The following is a 16,655-nucleotide window of genomic DNA, read 5'->3' as shown; positions in this document are numbered from 1 at the left end:
TGGATAGAGCGACAGACTGGGACGGGAAGGGACCCAGGTTCGAAACCCTGAGGTTTTTGGTTTTAGTGCAAACTTATCAGCTTGAGCACGGGGTCGCTGGCTTGAGCGTGGGATCATAGACATGACCCCATGGTCACTGGTTTGAGCCCAAAGGTCACAGGCTTGAAGCCCAAGGTCGCTGGCTTGAGCAAGGGGTCACTCACTCTGCTGTAGTCCCCCCTCCTGTCTGAAGGCACATATGAGAAAGCAATCAGTGAACAACTAAGGTGCCTCAACAAAGACTTGATGCTTCTCATCTTTCTCCCTTCCTGTCTGTCTCTCTCTCTGTCTGTCACACACACAAAAAAGAGAGAGACAAATACCGTGTTTCCCTGAAAATAAAACAGTGTCTTTTATTAATTTTTGCTCCTAAAGACACACTAGGTCTTATTTTCAGGGGATGTCTTATTTTTCCATGAACAAGAATTCACATTTATTGTTGAACAACAACAAAAAAATTTATTAATAGCCTGACTTGTGGTGGTGCAGTGGATAAAGCGTCTACTTGGAAATGCTGAGGTTGCCGGTTCGAAACCCTGGGCTTGCCTAGTCAAGGCACATATGGGAGTTGATGCTTCCAGCTCCTCCCCTCATCTCTCTCTGTCTCTCCTCTCTCTCTCTCTCTGTCTCTCCCTCTCCTCTCTAAAATGAATAAATAAAAAATTAAAAAAAAATTTATTAATATACTGTAGTTATGTCATCACAAACATCAGCATAACCAGCCAAACTCTGAATTCCATCAAGAATTTCTTATGACTCTATTTCCAAGTACAACAATCTACTGTTTCCTTGAAAATAAGACAGCGTCTTTTATTAATTTTTGCTCCTAAAGATGTGCTAGGTCTTATTTTCAGGGGAGGCCTTATATTTCTAAGCTTGAAAAAAATTGCGCTGGGTCTGATTTTCAGGGAAACAGGGTAGTACAAAATATGATGGTAAAGAGAAGTGATAATATGTCAGTAATTAGAGTAAATCACAGTGGAAAGGCATAGATTGGATAGAAAACAAAAGAGAATCCAGCTTTATCCTTGTTTACAGAAGGAATACTTGAAACATTAGGTTAGAGAAAGGTTAAAAGTAAGAGGGAGATAAACCAGGAAAATACTAAACAAAACAATTGGGGTAAGCGTATTAATAAATTTGTCTTTAAGGCACAAAGTATTTCTAGAAATAAGCCCTATGTAATGATTAGTTTCCCTTTACGTTACAGCAGTTTCCAAAGTATACGTACTTAGTGACATTACAGCAACATGTAATTAATTAAGCAAACATTGACAGAACCAGAAGAAACTGACACAGCCACATGGGAGATTTTTAATGTGTCTCTTTCATTTATCAATAGATTAAAGAGAATAAACATCAGTAAGTATATGCACAGATTAAACAACACAGCTTACAAGCTTGGTCCCAGTTGAAAGATATAGGACATTGGCACTCTACAGTGTGAGAATACAGTTTTTCCCCCTAATGCTCATTGACTGAAAGGTTCAAGAGTCATAATTATACAGGTCATGTTTTCTCACTGGTACGTTAGGTTTGATAACATAGAGAAAAAACTTTTTTAAAACCCTTGGACATTTGGAAATTTTAGAAACAGAGCGTGCTTCTACATACAAGCCCCAGACAAAAACATGAATCTTTGAAAGTATGGAGAATCGAACAGTAGCAAGTATTATAGATCTCTGTGTTGCAGCTAATGTGGCCCTTAGAAGAAAATATAAAGCTATAATGTATTACAGAGGAAAAAAGAATACAGATAAATAAATGTTAGGAATAAAAACCCTTCTGCTGGGAGGCCCTTACTGCATCTGTGAGTGGCGACCTCCTCTGTGTTTTCTCTCCCCTTGGCATTTCTCGGGCCCTGCACTCTCAGCTACCTTTTCCCTGTTCTTTTTTCTTTCATTTTTCCATAGTACTTATTATACTATGTGCTTTGCTTACTTATTATGTTACTGTTTATTCTCGTTTGCATCTAGCTTGAATGTAGGTAGTTTCGTGGCACAGTGATTTTTTTTTTTGTCTTTTTTGTTCACTGACATTTTGGACACCTACCATAAGGCCTACATAGGATGAGCACTCAGTAATATTTGTTACTGAAAGGGAGAAGTCCATGAAAAATGTAAATTTCAAATACAAATGATTTTGAAATATTGAATGAAAATCAAATTCCTAGAAAAATATAATTCTCTCCAGAATTGACTCAAGAACAGAGAACCTGAATAATCAAAAACCATGAAAGAGCCTGACCGGGTGGTGGCGCAGTAGATAGAGCGTCAGACTGGGATGCAGAGGAACCAGGTTCAAGACCCCGAGGTCGCCAGCTTGAGCACAGGCTCATCTGGTTTGAGCAAAGCTCACCAGCTTGGACCCAAGGTCGCTGGCTCGAGCAAGGCACTCTGCTGAAGTGCCTTAACAGTTAAGGCACATGTGAGAAAGCGATCAATGAACAACTAAGGGGTCATAATGAAAAACTGATGATTGATGCTTCTCATCTCTCTCCATTCCTGTCTGTCTGTTCCTATCTATCTCTTTCTCTGTCTCTGTAAAAAAAACAAACAACAAACCATGAAAGAGGCCCTGGCCGTGTTACTCAGTTGGTTAGAGTATTTCCCCAATATGCCAAGGTTGTGGGGTTGGGCACGTGCAAGCATCAACCAATGGATGCATATATAAGTGGAACAGTAAATTAGTGTTACCCTCTCTCTCACTTTCTTTTTCTCAAAAATTAATAAATAATTTTTTTAAATCTATAGGGCTAGAATCGAGGATAGTGGTTGCTGTAGCCTAGTGTACCAGTGATTGGAAGGGTCATAAGGGAGGGGGCTTTGGGGTCTGGTAATGTTGTATTTCTTGATCTTGACTAGATTAGTTTGTTTCCTTTGTGAAGTTATTCAGCCAAATACATGGTCATTTATGCCCATTATTTTGTATGGATACTTTAATTAAATGTTTAGTTTAAAATAATATAATGTGATGTTGGTATAATAACAATATAATATCATGAGCTTTGGTTTATCTCCGAAATGCAAGGGTGCTTTAACATCAGAAAATCTATAGATGTCATTCATCTCCTAAAAGAGAAAAGCCATGTAATCTTGAAGGTTGCTAATTTTGCTAAAATCCCACATCAATTGATGATAAAAATCTTAAACGGGAAGTAGAAAGGTGTGTCCTTAAGCCGAAAGCATGGCAGAGCCAGAGTTAACCGGGTATGCCTTGTGCTCCCTGCATTTCCAGTCTTCTTTGCAGTTAGAGTGGGCTCAGGTGACTAGTTCTGTCCCATAGACAGTGAGTAGAAGTGACATGTGTCACTTTTAGGCAAAGGCGGTTGAGCCGATGTTCCTCCTCCGTTCCTCTCTTCTCTTGCTCCAGTGACCTGGGAGGCTGTGTATTGCAGATGACATAGATTAAAGATGGAGTAAGGATGGTAAGGATGCTTCACTCTCATCAGACTGCGTAAGCAAGACATAAATCCTTATAGTGCTAAGCCTCTTTAAGATTTCAGAGTGTGTGTTACCACAGCATAGCCTGCCTCATTCTGACTACTATAAAGGACACCTACCAGAAAACTACAGCAACTCTCACTCAGCGGTGAGAAATTAGAAACACTCTTTAGAATCAGAAATAAGAACTAGGATGGTTGCTCTTTCTGCTTCTATTCACCGTGGGGATCCTACCTCATGCAGTAAACAATAAGGATTGGAGTGGCAATAAAAAACACTTATTCAGAGATAAAAGGATTCTCTTCCTAGTAGGCCCTATTTATAAACAAACAAGTTGCTTAAAATAGGTCTGTTTCTAAAATCAGTTATATTATTAAGTACTACCAACAAAAAGTTAGAAAATTTAAGTTTTAAAAAGGTACCATTCACAATTTCATTTTTAAAAAATGTACGCAGGCATACATTTAGTAAAATAAGTGATAGAATTATGGAGAAAATTATAAAAGTTGATCAAAAGACCTTACAGAAAGCCTAAACACTTGTAGAGAGATGCCATGGGCCAACCCAGTCACCTAATAATGATGCCATTTCTCTGCACTTTGGTCTCTAGAGGCACAAAATTCTAGTCAGACTCCCCACAGAATGTTTAAGGAACCTGGCAAGCTGATTCCTAATTATGTATGCAAAGGCAAAGGGCCAAGCATGGCTGTGACTCTTCTAAAGAAGAACCAGGTGGAGGCCTTGACTTAGCAGATAGTGAGACTTAGTGTGAAGTGCTAGGAAGACAAGCAGATTGGCTCAGGGACAGACAGATTGTCTAATGGAACAGGAGTGAGTGTCCAGAAATAGACCCCCATACATATATGATAATTGAACAGACGACTAGATGATTTTATATTTGTGTAAAAATCATGGTCTTGTCAATACATGGTGCTGGGACATTTATTTATTTAATGTGGGAAATATACTGTGTGTTCTTAACAAGATTTTATAATCAGTCTCTGAGAGATTGTATATCATTTAACATAACATATATAGAAAATATGCTCTTAATTATTTTTTTGAAAGTGAGCCTAATAAAACAACAACTTGAGAAAGATTTTAAAACTATTATAGAATATTTATATCTTAATACATGAAGAACTCTTAAAATTACTAGAAGAAAAAATGAACCTTTATTATTTTGCCCTCCCAACTGATTTTTGATTGATGTTGTAAAACTTTGTCAACCAGCAGCCAGGACATGGGGTAGATTGATGAAAGGTAAAAGATTGACTTGTCTTTTGTACTTTAAGCATGTCCCAGGTGGATGTGGATTCAGGAATTGAAAATATGGAAGTCGATGAACATGATCGAAGAGAAAAAAGAAGCCTCAGCGATAAGGTTGGTAAGAGAGGAAGCCCTTGCTTCTGTTTTCCGTGCAGGTGATGCTGATAAACATTCCTCGTGTCTTGTGTCTGTGGGGCCTGCTAAAGTGGGCCACCCTGGCCAGCTCGTCCTGGTTAGGTGATTGTTTTTTTATTGTAAGGGAAAGTGAGTAGTCTAGCCTAGCTTGCCCTAATTAATGTAAGTATAACTCAGTCCTTTTTCCTGATAAAAATTCTTCCCTCCTTACCTTTGTTTCATTCAGGTCATGTTTTTACCAGTAAAAGTGGTTTGTAATGGGAATTAATTTAGAGCCAGCTTGACTTTTTTTCTGCTGGTGTTTGGCTTATGCAAGTAGGTCATCACATCTTTGTTACTATTCTGAGGACAATGACTGGGAATCAAAGCAAGAAATACAGTATGTGGGATCCAGTAGCGAGTAGAAGCTTTTCGAAAACGTGAGAACTTCATATTTTGTTATCGTCTGAGCTTGGTTCTTATATTTAGGAAAAGGGTGTTTTGGGCTTTGTGGGGATTTTCATTTGGTTTGGTGTGGTGTAGTACTGGTATAGGTAATTGCATCACTTTCTGTTCACTGAGTGATTAGTGTTCAGCAGCATATACTGATGATTGTTAGAAGTTGAACTTGTAAGTAGTCTGATGCTTTATTTTGTCTTTTTTTTTTTTTTTTTTTTTACAGAGACAGAGAGAGAGGGATAGATAGGGACAGACAGGAACGGAGAGAGATGAGAAGCATCAATCATTAGTTTTTCATTGCGACACCTAGTTGTTCATTCATCGCCTTCTCATATGTGCCTTGACTGTGGGGCTACAGCAGACTGAGTAACCCCTTGCTTGAGCCAGCGACCTTGGGTCCAAGCTGGTGAGCTTTTGCTGATGAGCCCGTGCTCAAGTTGGCGACCTCGGGTCTCGAACCTGGGTCCTCCGCATTGCAGTCCGATGTTCTATCCACTGTGCCACCACCTGGTCAGGCTGATGCTTTATTTTGTATAGTTCTACTTTTTTTTTTTTTTTTTTAATTTAAGTGAGAGGAGGGGAGATAGACTCCCACATGAGCCCGAACCAGGATCCACCTGGCAACCTTTGTCTGGGGCTGATGCTTGCAACAAAGCTGTTTTTAGCACCTGAAGTGGAGTCTCCAGGGAGCCATCCTTGGCACCCGGGGCCAATGTGCTCAAATCAATCCAGCCATTGGCTGCGGGAAGGGAAGAGAAAGAGGGGCGGGGGAGGGGGGGAGAAGCAGATGGTCGCTTCTCCTGTGTGCCCTGACTGGGAATCAAACCTGGTACTTACACACTCAGGGTTGATGCCCTACCACTGAGCCAACTGGCCAGGGTCTGTATACGTAGTTCTTTAGTGTTGTAAAAAGTTGTACTTTGAAGTCATAGTGACAAGTTTATTTCTCCCTAAATCAATGGGTGAATAAATCTATGTATTTTTGAAATGAATTAAGTCAAGTATTTCTATTGAAGTCTAACTCATACCTCCGACTACTTGAAATTAACCCCCCTATCTTCTTCCTCACAAGGAGCCTTCGTCAGGTTCTGAAGTGTCTGAAGAACAGGCCTTACAGCTGGTCTGTAAGATCTTCCGTGTCTCCTGGAAGGACCGGGACAGAGATGTCATCTTTCTTTCTTCTCTTTCTGCACAATTTAAGCAGAATCCAAAAGAAGGTAGGAATCTAGCTCAGCTATTTATTTCAGAGCTCTGTACTTAAGAGAAAACAAGGGTGCAGGATCCTTTGTCCTTCCCTGCGATCCCCAGTGACTGTCCTGCTCTAGGCTTGTATTTTGTATACAGGGATGCTTCTTGGTGAGGACAGTGATGTATGGCCACTTTCCACTCATTGATAAATTTCTTTTTTTACTTTTATGATTCTCTAAAAGAAAGCTATATAAATTAGTTAATGGTGTCCATTGTCGCAGGGTTGAAATCTTTTCCTTTGTAATAAGAAGATGCTTAGAGCATTAGCACCTCTTACAAGGTAGGAGCATACTGGGTAGAGTCTGGGGACACTGAGAGAGGCTCTGTGTGACCTCTGCCTGCCTGAAGTGCCTGCCAGGTCCTTTGTAGACAGTGGAGTGAAGCTGCTTGATTCAGTTGCTTAGTGAGATAGGACATCATTGTATTTTGCTGTGTTTCCAGGATTTTGTTTTAGGAAGCGACACTAAACCACACTTAAAACAAAGTAATAAAACTCTTACCATACCAGTAATACAGGGCACTGCCCCTGCTCTTCATAGCATCATTTGGAACACAGAAGAGGTGTGGGTGGGGGTGCACCAGGACGTCCTTTCGTATCACACTGCAGTGTCACCTCCTTGCTGGCAGCGGTTTCTGTCTGGTTTGTCACTGATGGGTTCCCCAGTGCCTGGAAGGATGCCTTGCACTTCATAATCCCTCATTAGATGCATTTTAAATGAGAAAACAAACATCAGGAAGATCACTTCTCCCTTTCCTACGCTGCCTGTCTTCCATGGCAAACAGGAAATGTCCCCTGTGCTCCTGCCAGATGGGCCATTTACATCTGATCTTAGTGGGATCTTTTTATCCACCCTGGTTATGAAGATGAGCTCAGCAATCAGGTGTTTCAAAATCATGCCACTTGTTACTATTCTTACTATAAATCTTAAGATTCTCAACTATCCCCTGTTTATATGTAAGTGGTAATTCGTAAGAGCCAAATCAGATAGGATTGACATGGGTAGAACTTTTATTTATATAGTAATTTTTAAATGTATACTGCTCACAAAAATTAGGGGATCAGGGACTGTGCAGATACTCCAGTACTTTCAGCCTTTTGTATATAGTGTATTTTCACCAATAAAATAAAAGTTGGTTTTGCATCTCATTTGCATAAATGAACAACTTTCTTTGACTTGTCTCTTGCTTTTCTAGTGTTTTTGTTTAATAAAAAAAATCAAACGGGCCCTGGCTGGTTGGCTCAGCGGTAGAGCGTCAGCCTGGCGTGCAGGAGTCCCGGGTTCGATTCCCGGCCAGGGCACACAGGAGAGGCGCCCGTCTGCTTCTCCACCCCTCCCCCTCACCTTCCTCTCTGTCTCTCTCTTCCCCTCCCGTAGCCAAGGCTCCATTGGAGCAGGGATGGCCCAGGCCCTGGGGATGGCTCTGTGGCCTCTGCCTCAGGTGCTAGAGTGGCTCTGGATGCGGCAGAGCGACGCCCCGGATGGGCAGAGCATCGCCCCCTGGTGGGCATGCCGGGTGGATCCCGGTCAGGCGCATGTGGGAGTCTGTCTGACTGCCTCCCCGTTTCCAGCTTTGGAAAAATGGGAAAAAAAAAAAAATCAAATGCTTCTTTTTTTATCACTTCATATTCATTTTGAAATATCCCCTAATTTTTGTAAGCTGTATATTTAAAGACCTGCAGTAACGCTGCAGAGCAGGGGTTGGGAACATATGGCTCACCAGCCAGATGTGGCTCTTTTGATGGCTGCATATAGCTCTCAGACAAATCCTTAATAATAACGTTAAAAATATTAAACATTCTCATGTATTACAATCCATTCATTTCCTACCGCTCATGTTCATGGTTGCGGGTGGCTGGAGCCAATCACAGCTGTCCTCTGGGACAACACCAGATTTTTATTGGATAATGCATAATGTACATGGGTTGTTGTATGGCTCTCACGGAATTACATTTTAAAATATGTGGCTTTCAGCCCTGGCCGGTTGGCTCAGTAGTAGAGCATCAGCCTGGTGTGGGGAGTCCTGGGTTCGATTCCTGGCCAGGGCACACAGGAGAAATGCCCATCTGCTTCTCCACCCCTCTCCCTCTCCTTCCTCTCTCTCTCTCTCTCTCTTCCCCTCCCGCAGCCAAGGCTCCATTGGAGTAAAGTTGGCCCGGGCGCTGAGGATGGCTCTTTGGCCTCTGCCTCAGGTGCTAGAATGGCCCTGGTTGCAACAGAGCTATGCCCCAGATGGACACAGCATCGCCCCCTGGTGGGCATGCCGGGTGAATCCTGGTCGGGCTCAGGTGGGAGTCTGTCTGACTGCCTCCCCGTTTCTAACTTCGGAAAAATACAAAAATAAATAAATAAATATGTGGCGTTCATGGCTCTCTCAGTCAAAAAGGTTCCCAACCCCTGTTGCAGAGAGTAAGAGGGACGCCAGAGAGCAGTCTGTACCAGAGAGCCAGATGGTAACTAGGAATCAGACCTTTTATAAACTACTGTGAACTTTATACTTGATAGTTTTACCGTAGAGGAAACATACATAGGAGAAGAAATATCAATCCAGTTGCATGTATAGTGGGGTAAATCAAAATTTATAGTTGGGAGTAGCTTTTTTTTTTTTTACTTACAGTAAATATGTATCACCAGTGACTCATTGACTGCACTCCAATTTGTGGGTGTGTGTGTGTGTATTTTTCTGAAGTTGGAAACAGGGAGGCAGTCAGACAGACTCCCAAATGCGCCTGACCGGGATCCACCCGGCATGCCCACTAGGGGGCGATGTTATTCCCATCTGGGGCGTTGCTCTGTTGCAACCAGGGCCGTTCTAGTGCCTGAGGCAGAGGCCATGGAGCCATCCTCAGCGCCCCAGCCATCTTTGCTCCAATGGAGCCTTGGCTACAGGAGGGGAAGAGAGAGATAGAGAGGAAGGAGAGGGGAGGGGTGGAGAAGCAGATGGGCGCTTCTCCTGTGTGCCCTGGCCGGGAATCGAACCCGGGATTCCTGCACGCCAGGCCGACGCTCTACCACTAAGCCAACCGGCCAGGGCCTTGCACTCCAATTTTTTAAAATAAGGTTTGTATCTTTGAATAATTCTAGATTTCCAGAAAAGTTTTAGAGATAGTACCGGGAGCTGCTGTATACACTTCACCCAGTGTCCCCTAACGGTGACATCGTATGTAACCGTGGTAGACTTGTCAAAATGAAGACATCACTATTAACTATACTGCAGACCTTATTTGGATTTCTCCAGGTTTTCCACTAATGTCCCTTCACTGTTCCAGGATCCAGTCTAATCTGGGGCACCACATTGAACCTCTCTGGTTTCATTTGGCTTATTCAAGGACTGTATATATGAAGGCCCAGGTATAACCTCTATTTTTTTATTCTTCCTTTCCATCAGTGTTCTCCGATTTTAAGGACTTGATTGGCCAGATTTTAATGGAAGTGCTAATGATGTCCACTCAGACTAGAGACGAAAACCCATTTGCCAGTCTGACAGCCACGTCTCAGCCAATTGCTACGGCAGCTCGGTCACCGGACAGAAATCTCACGCTGAATACTGGCTGCCATCCAGGAACAAGTCCCATGTTCTGCAGTGTGGGTTCCTTCGGTGCCAGCTCTTTGTCTAGGTCAGTGCGGTCTTTTCTGCACATCTGATTGGTAGTAAAATAGCCACGACGAGTATATAAGAGAAGTGAGCATCTCTTCATGAGCCTGTGCCATGCAGATTATAGGATGTGTCATATTTGGGGGGATGGATTCGGTCACAGCAGGAGATACTTGTCTTTACTAGATTGGTCTCTCTGGCTTTCCAAGGTTTGGCTATTGGTAAATTAAAATCTGGAAACAAATGGCTATATATTTCCATTATTCTTCGGCAGGAGGGCTTTAAAATATTATAAATATAATTTCTAGATCTTTACAGCAATTTGATTTTACTTATTTAGGTAAAAAGATTTATATACTTGAATGCTTAGAGATATGAAGTGTGAATATACTCTTCTTTAAAACTTGATACTTTCTATTTTAGTCATTTACCTTAAGTTTTTCTTCAATTTTCTCTTCTTTCCTCCCTTCCTCAACTACTTTAGCCTCTATGAAACTAGTCCGGCTCCTCACGTGGGCCTGTGGAGCTCTGTGCCGGCGATGAGCCCGCCTCTCTCCTCCCCTTCCGGTGCCGCCAGCCACATGGCTGTGCCTTCCATTTCCCTCAGTGCCCATGGCGTGGCCTCCGCGACAGCGGCAGGAAGCCAGCCCGCATCTCCGCGGTATCGCCCCTACACTGTCACCCACCCCGGGGGGGCGTTGGCATCTTCCTCCCCGAGGTCCTCAGGCCTCTCCATCCTGTCTAGCTCCCCAGGCCTCCCTGCCCTCACTAGTAGTCCTCAAGCCGTGCCGGCCAGCCCTTCCCGACAGAGAACCACCAGCACAGGGCCACCTTTACTGTCCGCGTCACCCGGTGCCGTGAACAGACGTCCCTCGTCCCTAAGGATTTCTCCTAGGTATTGACTCAGCAGGAGAGTTGGGTGCGTGTCTGCAGTGCAGGGAGAGGAAATTAACATGGCTTGGAGGGACTGTTGTGTGACACTGACCTCAGCTACATGTGGTTTCCATTTGGGGTTATTAACCCGTGTGTCTAACGAGCGCGGTAGGTGTGTGCCCCAAGTCCGTGCTTTTGCCCGGCTTTGGTAACATCAGAATGTATGGGTGGCTCTGTTGTGGGCGCCTTTCTTCCCTCCCTTCCCTTTACCTTTCCTCCGTCCTGTCCAAAAAAAAAAAAGAAAAAGTAACTAAATTTTTGAAATCTAATTCATGTCAGTCCTCATTACAGAGGAATTTCAGAGACTGTCAGCAGTCTGTATTTGAGAGTTGGGGATCACTAAACCACTCTGACTTTTTATACTGGTGTCGATCATAGTTGAAATACAGTCATGCCAATGGGTTGTGGGAATTGATCTGGGCCTGGTGACCCTTGCCTCTGCTCACTGGGCCGGGCCGATGTTCATGCCTTGATTTCAGCTGCTTAGAAAGAAGCAGTCTCAGAATTCCAGTGCCCCCCTCTCACATGTCCCTATGCATTCCTGTTAAATTTGGGTGAATTACCCTTCTGCATGTCAGTAGATAAAACTACTAGCATAAGAGCTAATTAAAAAGACAACAGCTGAAAAAGCTCTCTCCCTCTTGTTTTTCTGTTGTTTCCTGATGACTTTTTTTGCTTTTGTTGTGGTAGTATGTACGACAGTCCTTTCTCCTTCCTCTTCCTCGCACTTTCTGGGGACAGTAGTGATGAAGATGAAGAAGAAGATGATGATGATGGTGATGGTGATGATGAAGGTGGTGGTGGTGGTGATGAGTTTTCTTGTGTCCAGTTTGGGTCCAGGTATTAGAGGAATGGAGTCTCACCCCTGCATGTGCCTAGGTGCTTAGGAACTAACTTTCATAAAGCCTAATTAGAGGGGTGCTTTGAATCCAAACAGGAGAGGGTCAGATGAGACCACCTGGAGAGTGACGATATGAGGACCTTGCATGTACCGAAATGTTAGGACCTCTTGTGGGGTAAAGTGTACATAGGAAAATTTTCATAGTTGTTGCCTGGTAAGTTTGGAGAAAACTTACACATGTAATCATTTGCCAGAAACATGAACAACAGATTAAAGAATGGTCGTCATTAACTTCATCTACCCTAAGATCTAATATAAAGAGTCCCTCACTTACCTATTGCAAGAATGTTCTTATGAGCTACCTGATGTGAACAGAACGTGCTCTGTGAGGCGTGTATGGGTGCATGGATTACTGCTAATGAGGAACAGCAGGGGGGCTGTGTGTGTGTGTGTGTGTGTGTGCGCGCACGCCCATGCGTGTGCAGGCACGTACCGCCTGCCCCAGCTCAGTCAGGGCTGTCCCTCTGGGACAGCATGTGGGGTCAGACTTCTGGTAAAATTGCGATTCTGCTTCGGTACTGACCTTTAATTTCACTGATCACCTCCTTGACCTCAGTGAAGCTAGACCCTGTTTGCTTAGAGGGCCTTTGGAACGGCCACAGAGGCGAACGCCTAGTTTGTGGTATTGCTGATGGTCACCCCTGAAAACCGAGTGAAAAAGACTTAGGTGACTTTGAGAAAGAAAAGAAAATAGCAGCATCTTTCTAACACTCTGACTCATTGTCTTACAATTTTGCTCTTAAACTGAAGTTTCCTCCGGACTGAGTTGGTATTTGTACCCAGCACCGTTCAAAAATAACTCTAGGCTATAAATAGAGCCGGCAGTAGGAGTTAGGTACACTTCATTAAATTGGACTGTGTGCAGAAGAATCATTAGCAGGTATATAAAGAGAGAGAGAGAGGACTGTGGGAGCAAGGCGGAATATTGATTCAGGAAGGCGGATGTTTGTATTAGGTTGAACATTAAGTCACTTTTTCTCAAGAAAATTTCCCAGAGGTTAAAGCCCCTTTTTCATGTAGATAAAATTCTTTTGCATGATGATAGTTGCACTATTGCATCCTGGTTAGAATCAATTTCCATGCATGATAGAAGTGCTTTGTTGCCTGTTTTTACTCTAAATTATCTGTGGGAGAAATGCTCTCTTTCCATGCCCTATTTAATTCCGCCTTACTTTGACAAAGATATCAGATTGTGAGATGCTGTCACTAACTCCTGTCTTTCTAGACTTACACATCCCAGCCTTGCCGCAGACCTCGATTCTGCACCACAGGGAGAAGGAAAACTCTGAGGTTGTGTGTCACAGCTGTGCATGCTTACTGCACGTGGTGTGCCAGTCACAGTCCGTACTGTGTATGTTATCACCTTAGTCCCCAGCAGCTCTCCTCCTTCCTGTGACAAAACGGGGCCCCAGTGAGGCAAGTCACATGACTCACCCAGGCAGAGCCTGGATCCAGAACCCACGTGCCGCCCCTGGCTTGTCCACTTTGCTCAGCAGGACTTGCGTTCCTCTTCCGTACTGGTTCCTTGGCTGCCAAGAATATCTCCTCTGTTCCTGGGCGAGAGCGTTTCACTCCTTGGTTACAGCGCTGCATTCCATTTGGCCTGCTGGCCCTTTGCTGGATGTTACAGTGAAATCTGATCTATCCAGATTTGGGCAATTATGAATATTCAGATTCTGAATAGATATCAGAAAGAATATAAAAGGATAGGTAAAAATATATAACTGTTTAAACAAATAGAGGAACTTGAGAATATATGTAGAGCCAGAACCAGGAAGAGACAGTAAAACCTTGTTGATCTGAGCGCTCCGCAAATAGTTGTTTCCTTTTTCCCTTTCTAATTGGTCATCTCGGAATTTTATTTACTTTGAAGGAAACCATTTCTTGCCTCTAAGATTAATGTGGGGGGAGAATTAGCAGAGCTTGTATCTGTCCCCCCTCTGTGTGCCCCGTGGAGTTGATATATTGCACATCTTTTTGGAAGTAGTTTGGATGTATATTCTTACGTTAATTATTTATAGTGGTGATGAAAAGGATTAATTTCAGAAAGGTAAAATCATTCCCCTGTGGAAAGAGCAGTTGAATTGTAAGGCACCACTTCCTGGCATAGAAATGAGTGAAGTGAGGGAATTGTCTTGTGATAAAGCTAATAGGAGTTATTCTGAGGAAAACTTACTGTTTCCTAAGAAGTCGATGACCAGAAAGAAATTTTGGTGTTTGTTTTTTTTGCTGCGTAGAGTCTATTTTAGTGAAGGAGGTCAGATCTCAAAAGTCATGAGTCTACACGAACAGTAAAACAAGGAGCAAATAGTGGAAACATTGGTGTTTACCCTGATTTCTGCTGGTTGTTGCTACTTGGAGAGAAAACGTCAAAATAGTCAAAACAAAATCTTTGTGCTGTGTCCATCCTCCAAACCTTCCAGTGATATCCTTTCTCACAGAATAAATCCAAAAGTCTCTCACCCTGGCCTATAAGACTGTGCATCTCAACGTACAGATGTGCACACACCAGCACACTCACACACCTCCACTTCCCTTCATCCTCTATCTCACACACTCCATCTATCCTGTTCTTGCACTCACTCGGCATATCCTCTCCAGGTGCTAGGCCTTTGCACTTGGCCCACTGCCTGGCTCCCTCTGGTCTGTGCATAAATGCCATCTTATCAGAAGCTGTCTCCGACCCTGTTGTGTTAAACATTGTATAAAACACACACACACTTCCTGCCCGTCCCTGTCCCCCATCCGGTGCTTCTGTTTTCCCCAGAGCACTGCTGTAGTCCGCTGGTTTTGAGTGTCTCCTCTAGCACGTCAGCGCCCTGGAACAAGGCTGTATCTGTTTGATTCAGCTTGTAATCGGCACCCACATAGAACCCTGGGAGCAGCAGGCACACCGTGGACCTTCGTTCCCTGAATGTACATCGCTTAAAGCTGCACAGCTCTGACTTTACCTTGCACTGAAAAGATACAGGATTCCAGAACCTGTGTGCAAAAAAATAAGAGAATAGAAGGATGTTCCCCTTATAGAAGAAAAGAAACTGCAATGAAATCTTCTTGAGAAACAACTTTTTTAAATGGGATTCAGTTTGCACAGATCTGATGCATACATAAATCCCCAGAATTTTTACATTGTGTTTTCAGAAGGATTCGGCTATTCTGTGATTCTATTATGTGAAGTAATTACATTGTTAATCTGGAGGATGTAGCTATCCGAAAATGGTGCCCGTGTTCTCCCAGAGGGAGGTACAATTTTTTCATACTCTTAGGACTTAAATATGATCTATTTTCAATGTCATATTTTGTATGTCAGCAGTTGGAAAACCACCATGAATTATAACAGCTTTTCTAGGGGAAAAAAAAGGAAACATTATTTTCAAACCTTTAAAAGGGTTACTGAAGGACCCGGGTTCGATTCCCGGCCAGGGCACACAGGAGAAGCGCCCATTTGCTTCTCCACCCCTCCGCCGCGCTTTCCTCTCTGTCTCTCTCTTCCCCTCCCGCAGCCAAGGCTCCATTGGAGCAAAGATGGCCCGGGCGCTGGGGATGGCTCCTTGGCCTCTGCCCCAGGCGCTAGAGTGGCTCTGGTCGCAACATGGCGACTCCCAGGATGGGCAGAGCATCGCCCCCTGGTGGGCGTGCCGGGTGGATCCCGGTCGGGCGCATGCGGGAGTCTGTCTGACTGTCTCTCCCTGTTTCCAGCTTCAGAAAAATGAAAAGAAAAAAAAATAAAAAAATAAAAGGGTTACTGATAGCATAAATGTATGCATTTAAACTATATACTACTTTATTCTTCAGTATCACATTCAAAATCTGAGTCCAGCTCTTGGAACCCACAGATCCTGGTAAATGACTTTTGACCGTTGACACGTATGTGTTGCATTGTCTGGACTGGCCTGTTTTCATACCTGTGGTTGTGACCTATCTTAGCAACTTTAGGATTGACTTTATAATTTTGAAATATATTGGTGAGTCCTGGGGTTTACTGTACATTTACTCTTTGATTAAACTTTTGTGTTTGTTAGTTTTTTCATTCTCTTAACGCTCTCTGCTCTGAGTGCCTTTTCCTGCATTGCTCGGTGCCCAGCAGGCAGGCTTCTCCCTGCCTCGTCTGTTTTCGTGTCTCAGTGAAATGTCCATGAAGATATTTCAGTTGACTTTGAGGTGTTCAAATGTACGTTAAAAGGACATGGGGCGTGTTGGCTAAGTGTGGGAGCCAGTTTCAGAGCGTTAGCAGCCACTGTCTAAGCGTACCACTGGCAGGGGCCTGCCAGCAACACACAGAAGTGCTTTTCATTTCAGAAATGTAAAAACGTGAGGAATATGGGCCCTGTGATCGAGGAAATGTATAGTTTTAAATTTTCATCTTAAACAGGAGGAAGGTCTATTTTTGTTGTTTGCAAGAGCTGTCCAAAGGAAAGTTGACCTGGACCATGTGGAGAGAGAAGTCTGTGTTAGCAGAGTCCGTCTTTGGGAAGTGCAGAGACTGGTCCCTGAGTCGCTGATGTCAGAAGGAGGGGGAGGAGGAGCAGACGGCAGGGGACTGAGATGGCTGCAGGCGGACACACTTGTGCCTTTCCCCTTTCTGCTTGTGGAGGCCTACCACACTTCATATATTTGTGGGTGCATCTTTCCATTTTGTTATTACGGGTTTTTAT

At 43.5% G+C, this 16,655-nt stretch overlaps 1 protein-coding gene across 2 annotated transcripts in view; it reads left to right on the top strand.

The window, feature by feature from the left end:
• Nucleotides 1–16,655, top strand: part of UBE4B (ubiquitination factor E4B) — a 135,787-nt gene that overhangs the window by 65,036 nt on the left and 54,096 nt on the right. Inside the window, exons 4-8 of one of the 2 annotated variants that reach the window (XM_066270497.1) lie at nt 4,778–4,865; nt 6,397–6,541; nt 9,960–10,188; nt 10,651–11,061; nt 11,790–11,939. In XM_066270497.1, the coding sequence (XP_066126594.1) occupies nt 4,778–4,865; nt 6,397–6,541; nt 9,960–10,188; nt 10,651–11,061; nt 11,790–11,939 (1,023 nt within the window). The remainder of the gene's footprint in view (nt 1–4,777; nt 4,866–6,396; nt 6,542–9,959; nt 10,189–10,650; nt 11,062–11,789; nt 11,940–16,655) is intronic. The other variant, XM_066270498.1, reaches the window with a different exon arrangement.

Source organism: Saccopteryx bilineata, chromosome 3, assembly GCF_036850765.1.
Source record: "Saccopteryx bilineata isolate mSacBil1 chromosome 3, mSacBil1_pri_phased_curated, whole genome shotgun sequence".
Taxonomy (NCBI): Eukaryota; Metazoa; Chordata; class Mammalia; order Chiroptera; family Emballonuridae; genus Saccopteryx; species Saccopteryx bilineata.
The sequence above is the reverse complement of the archived record's forward strand: the minus strand, read 5'-3'. Positions and strand labels throughout refer to the sequence as shown.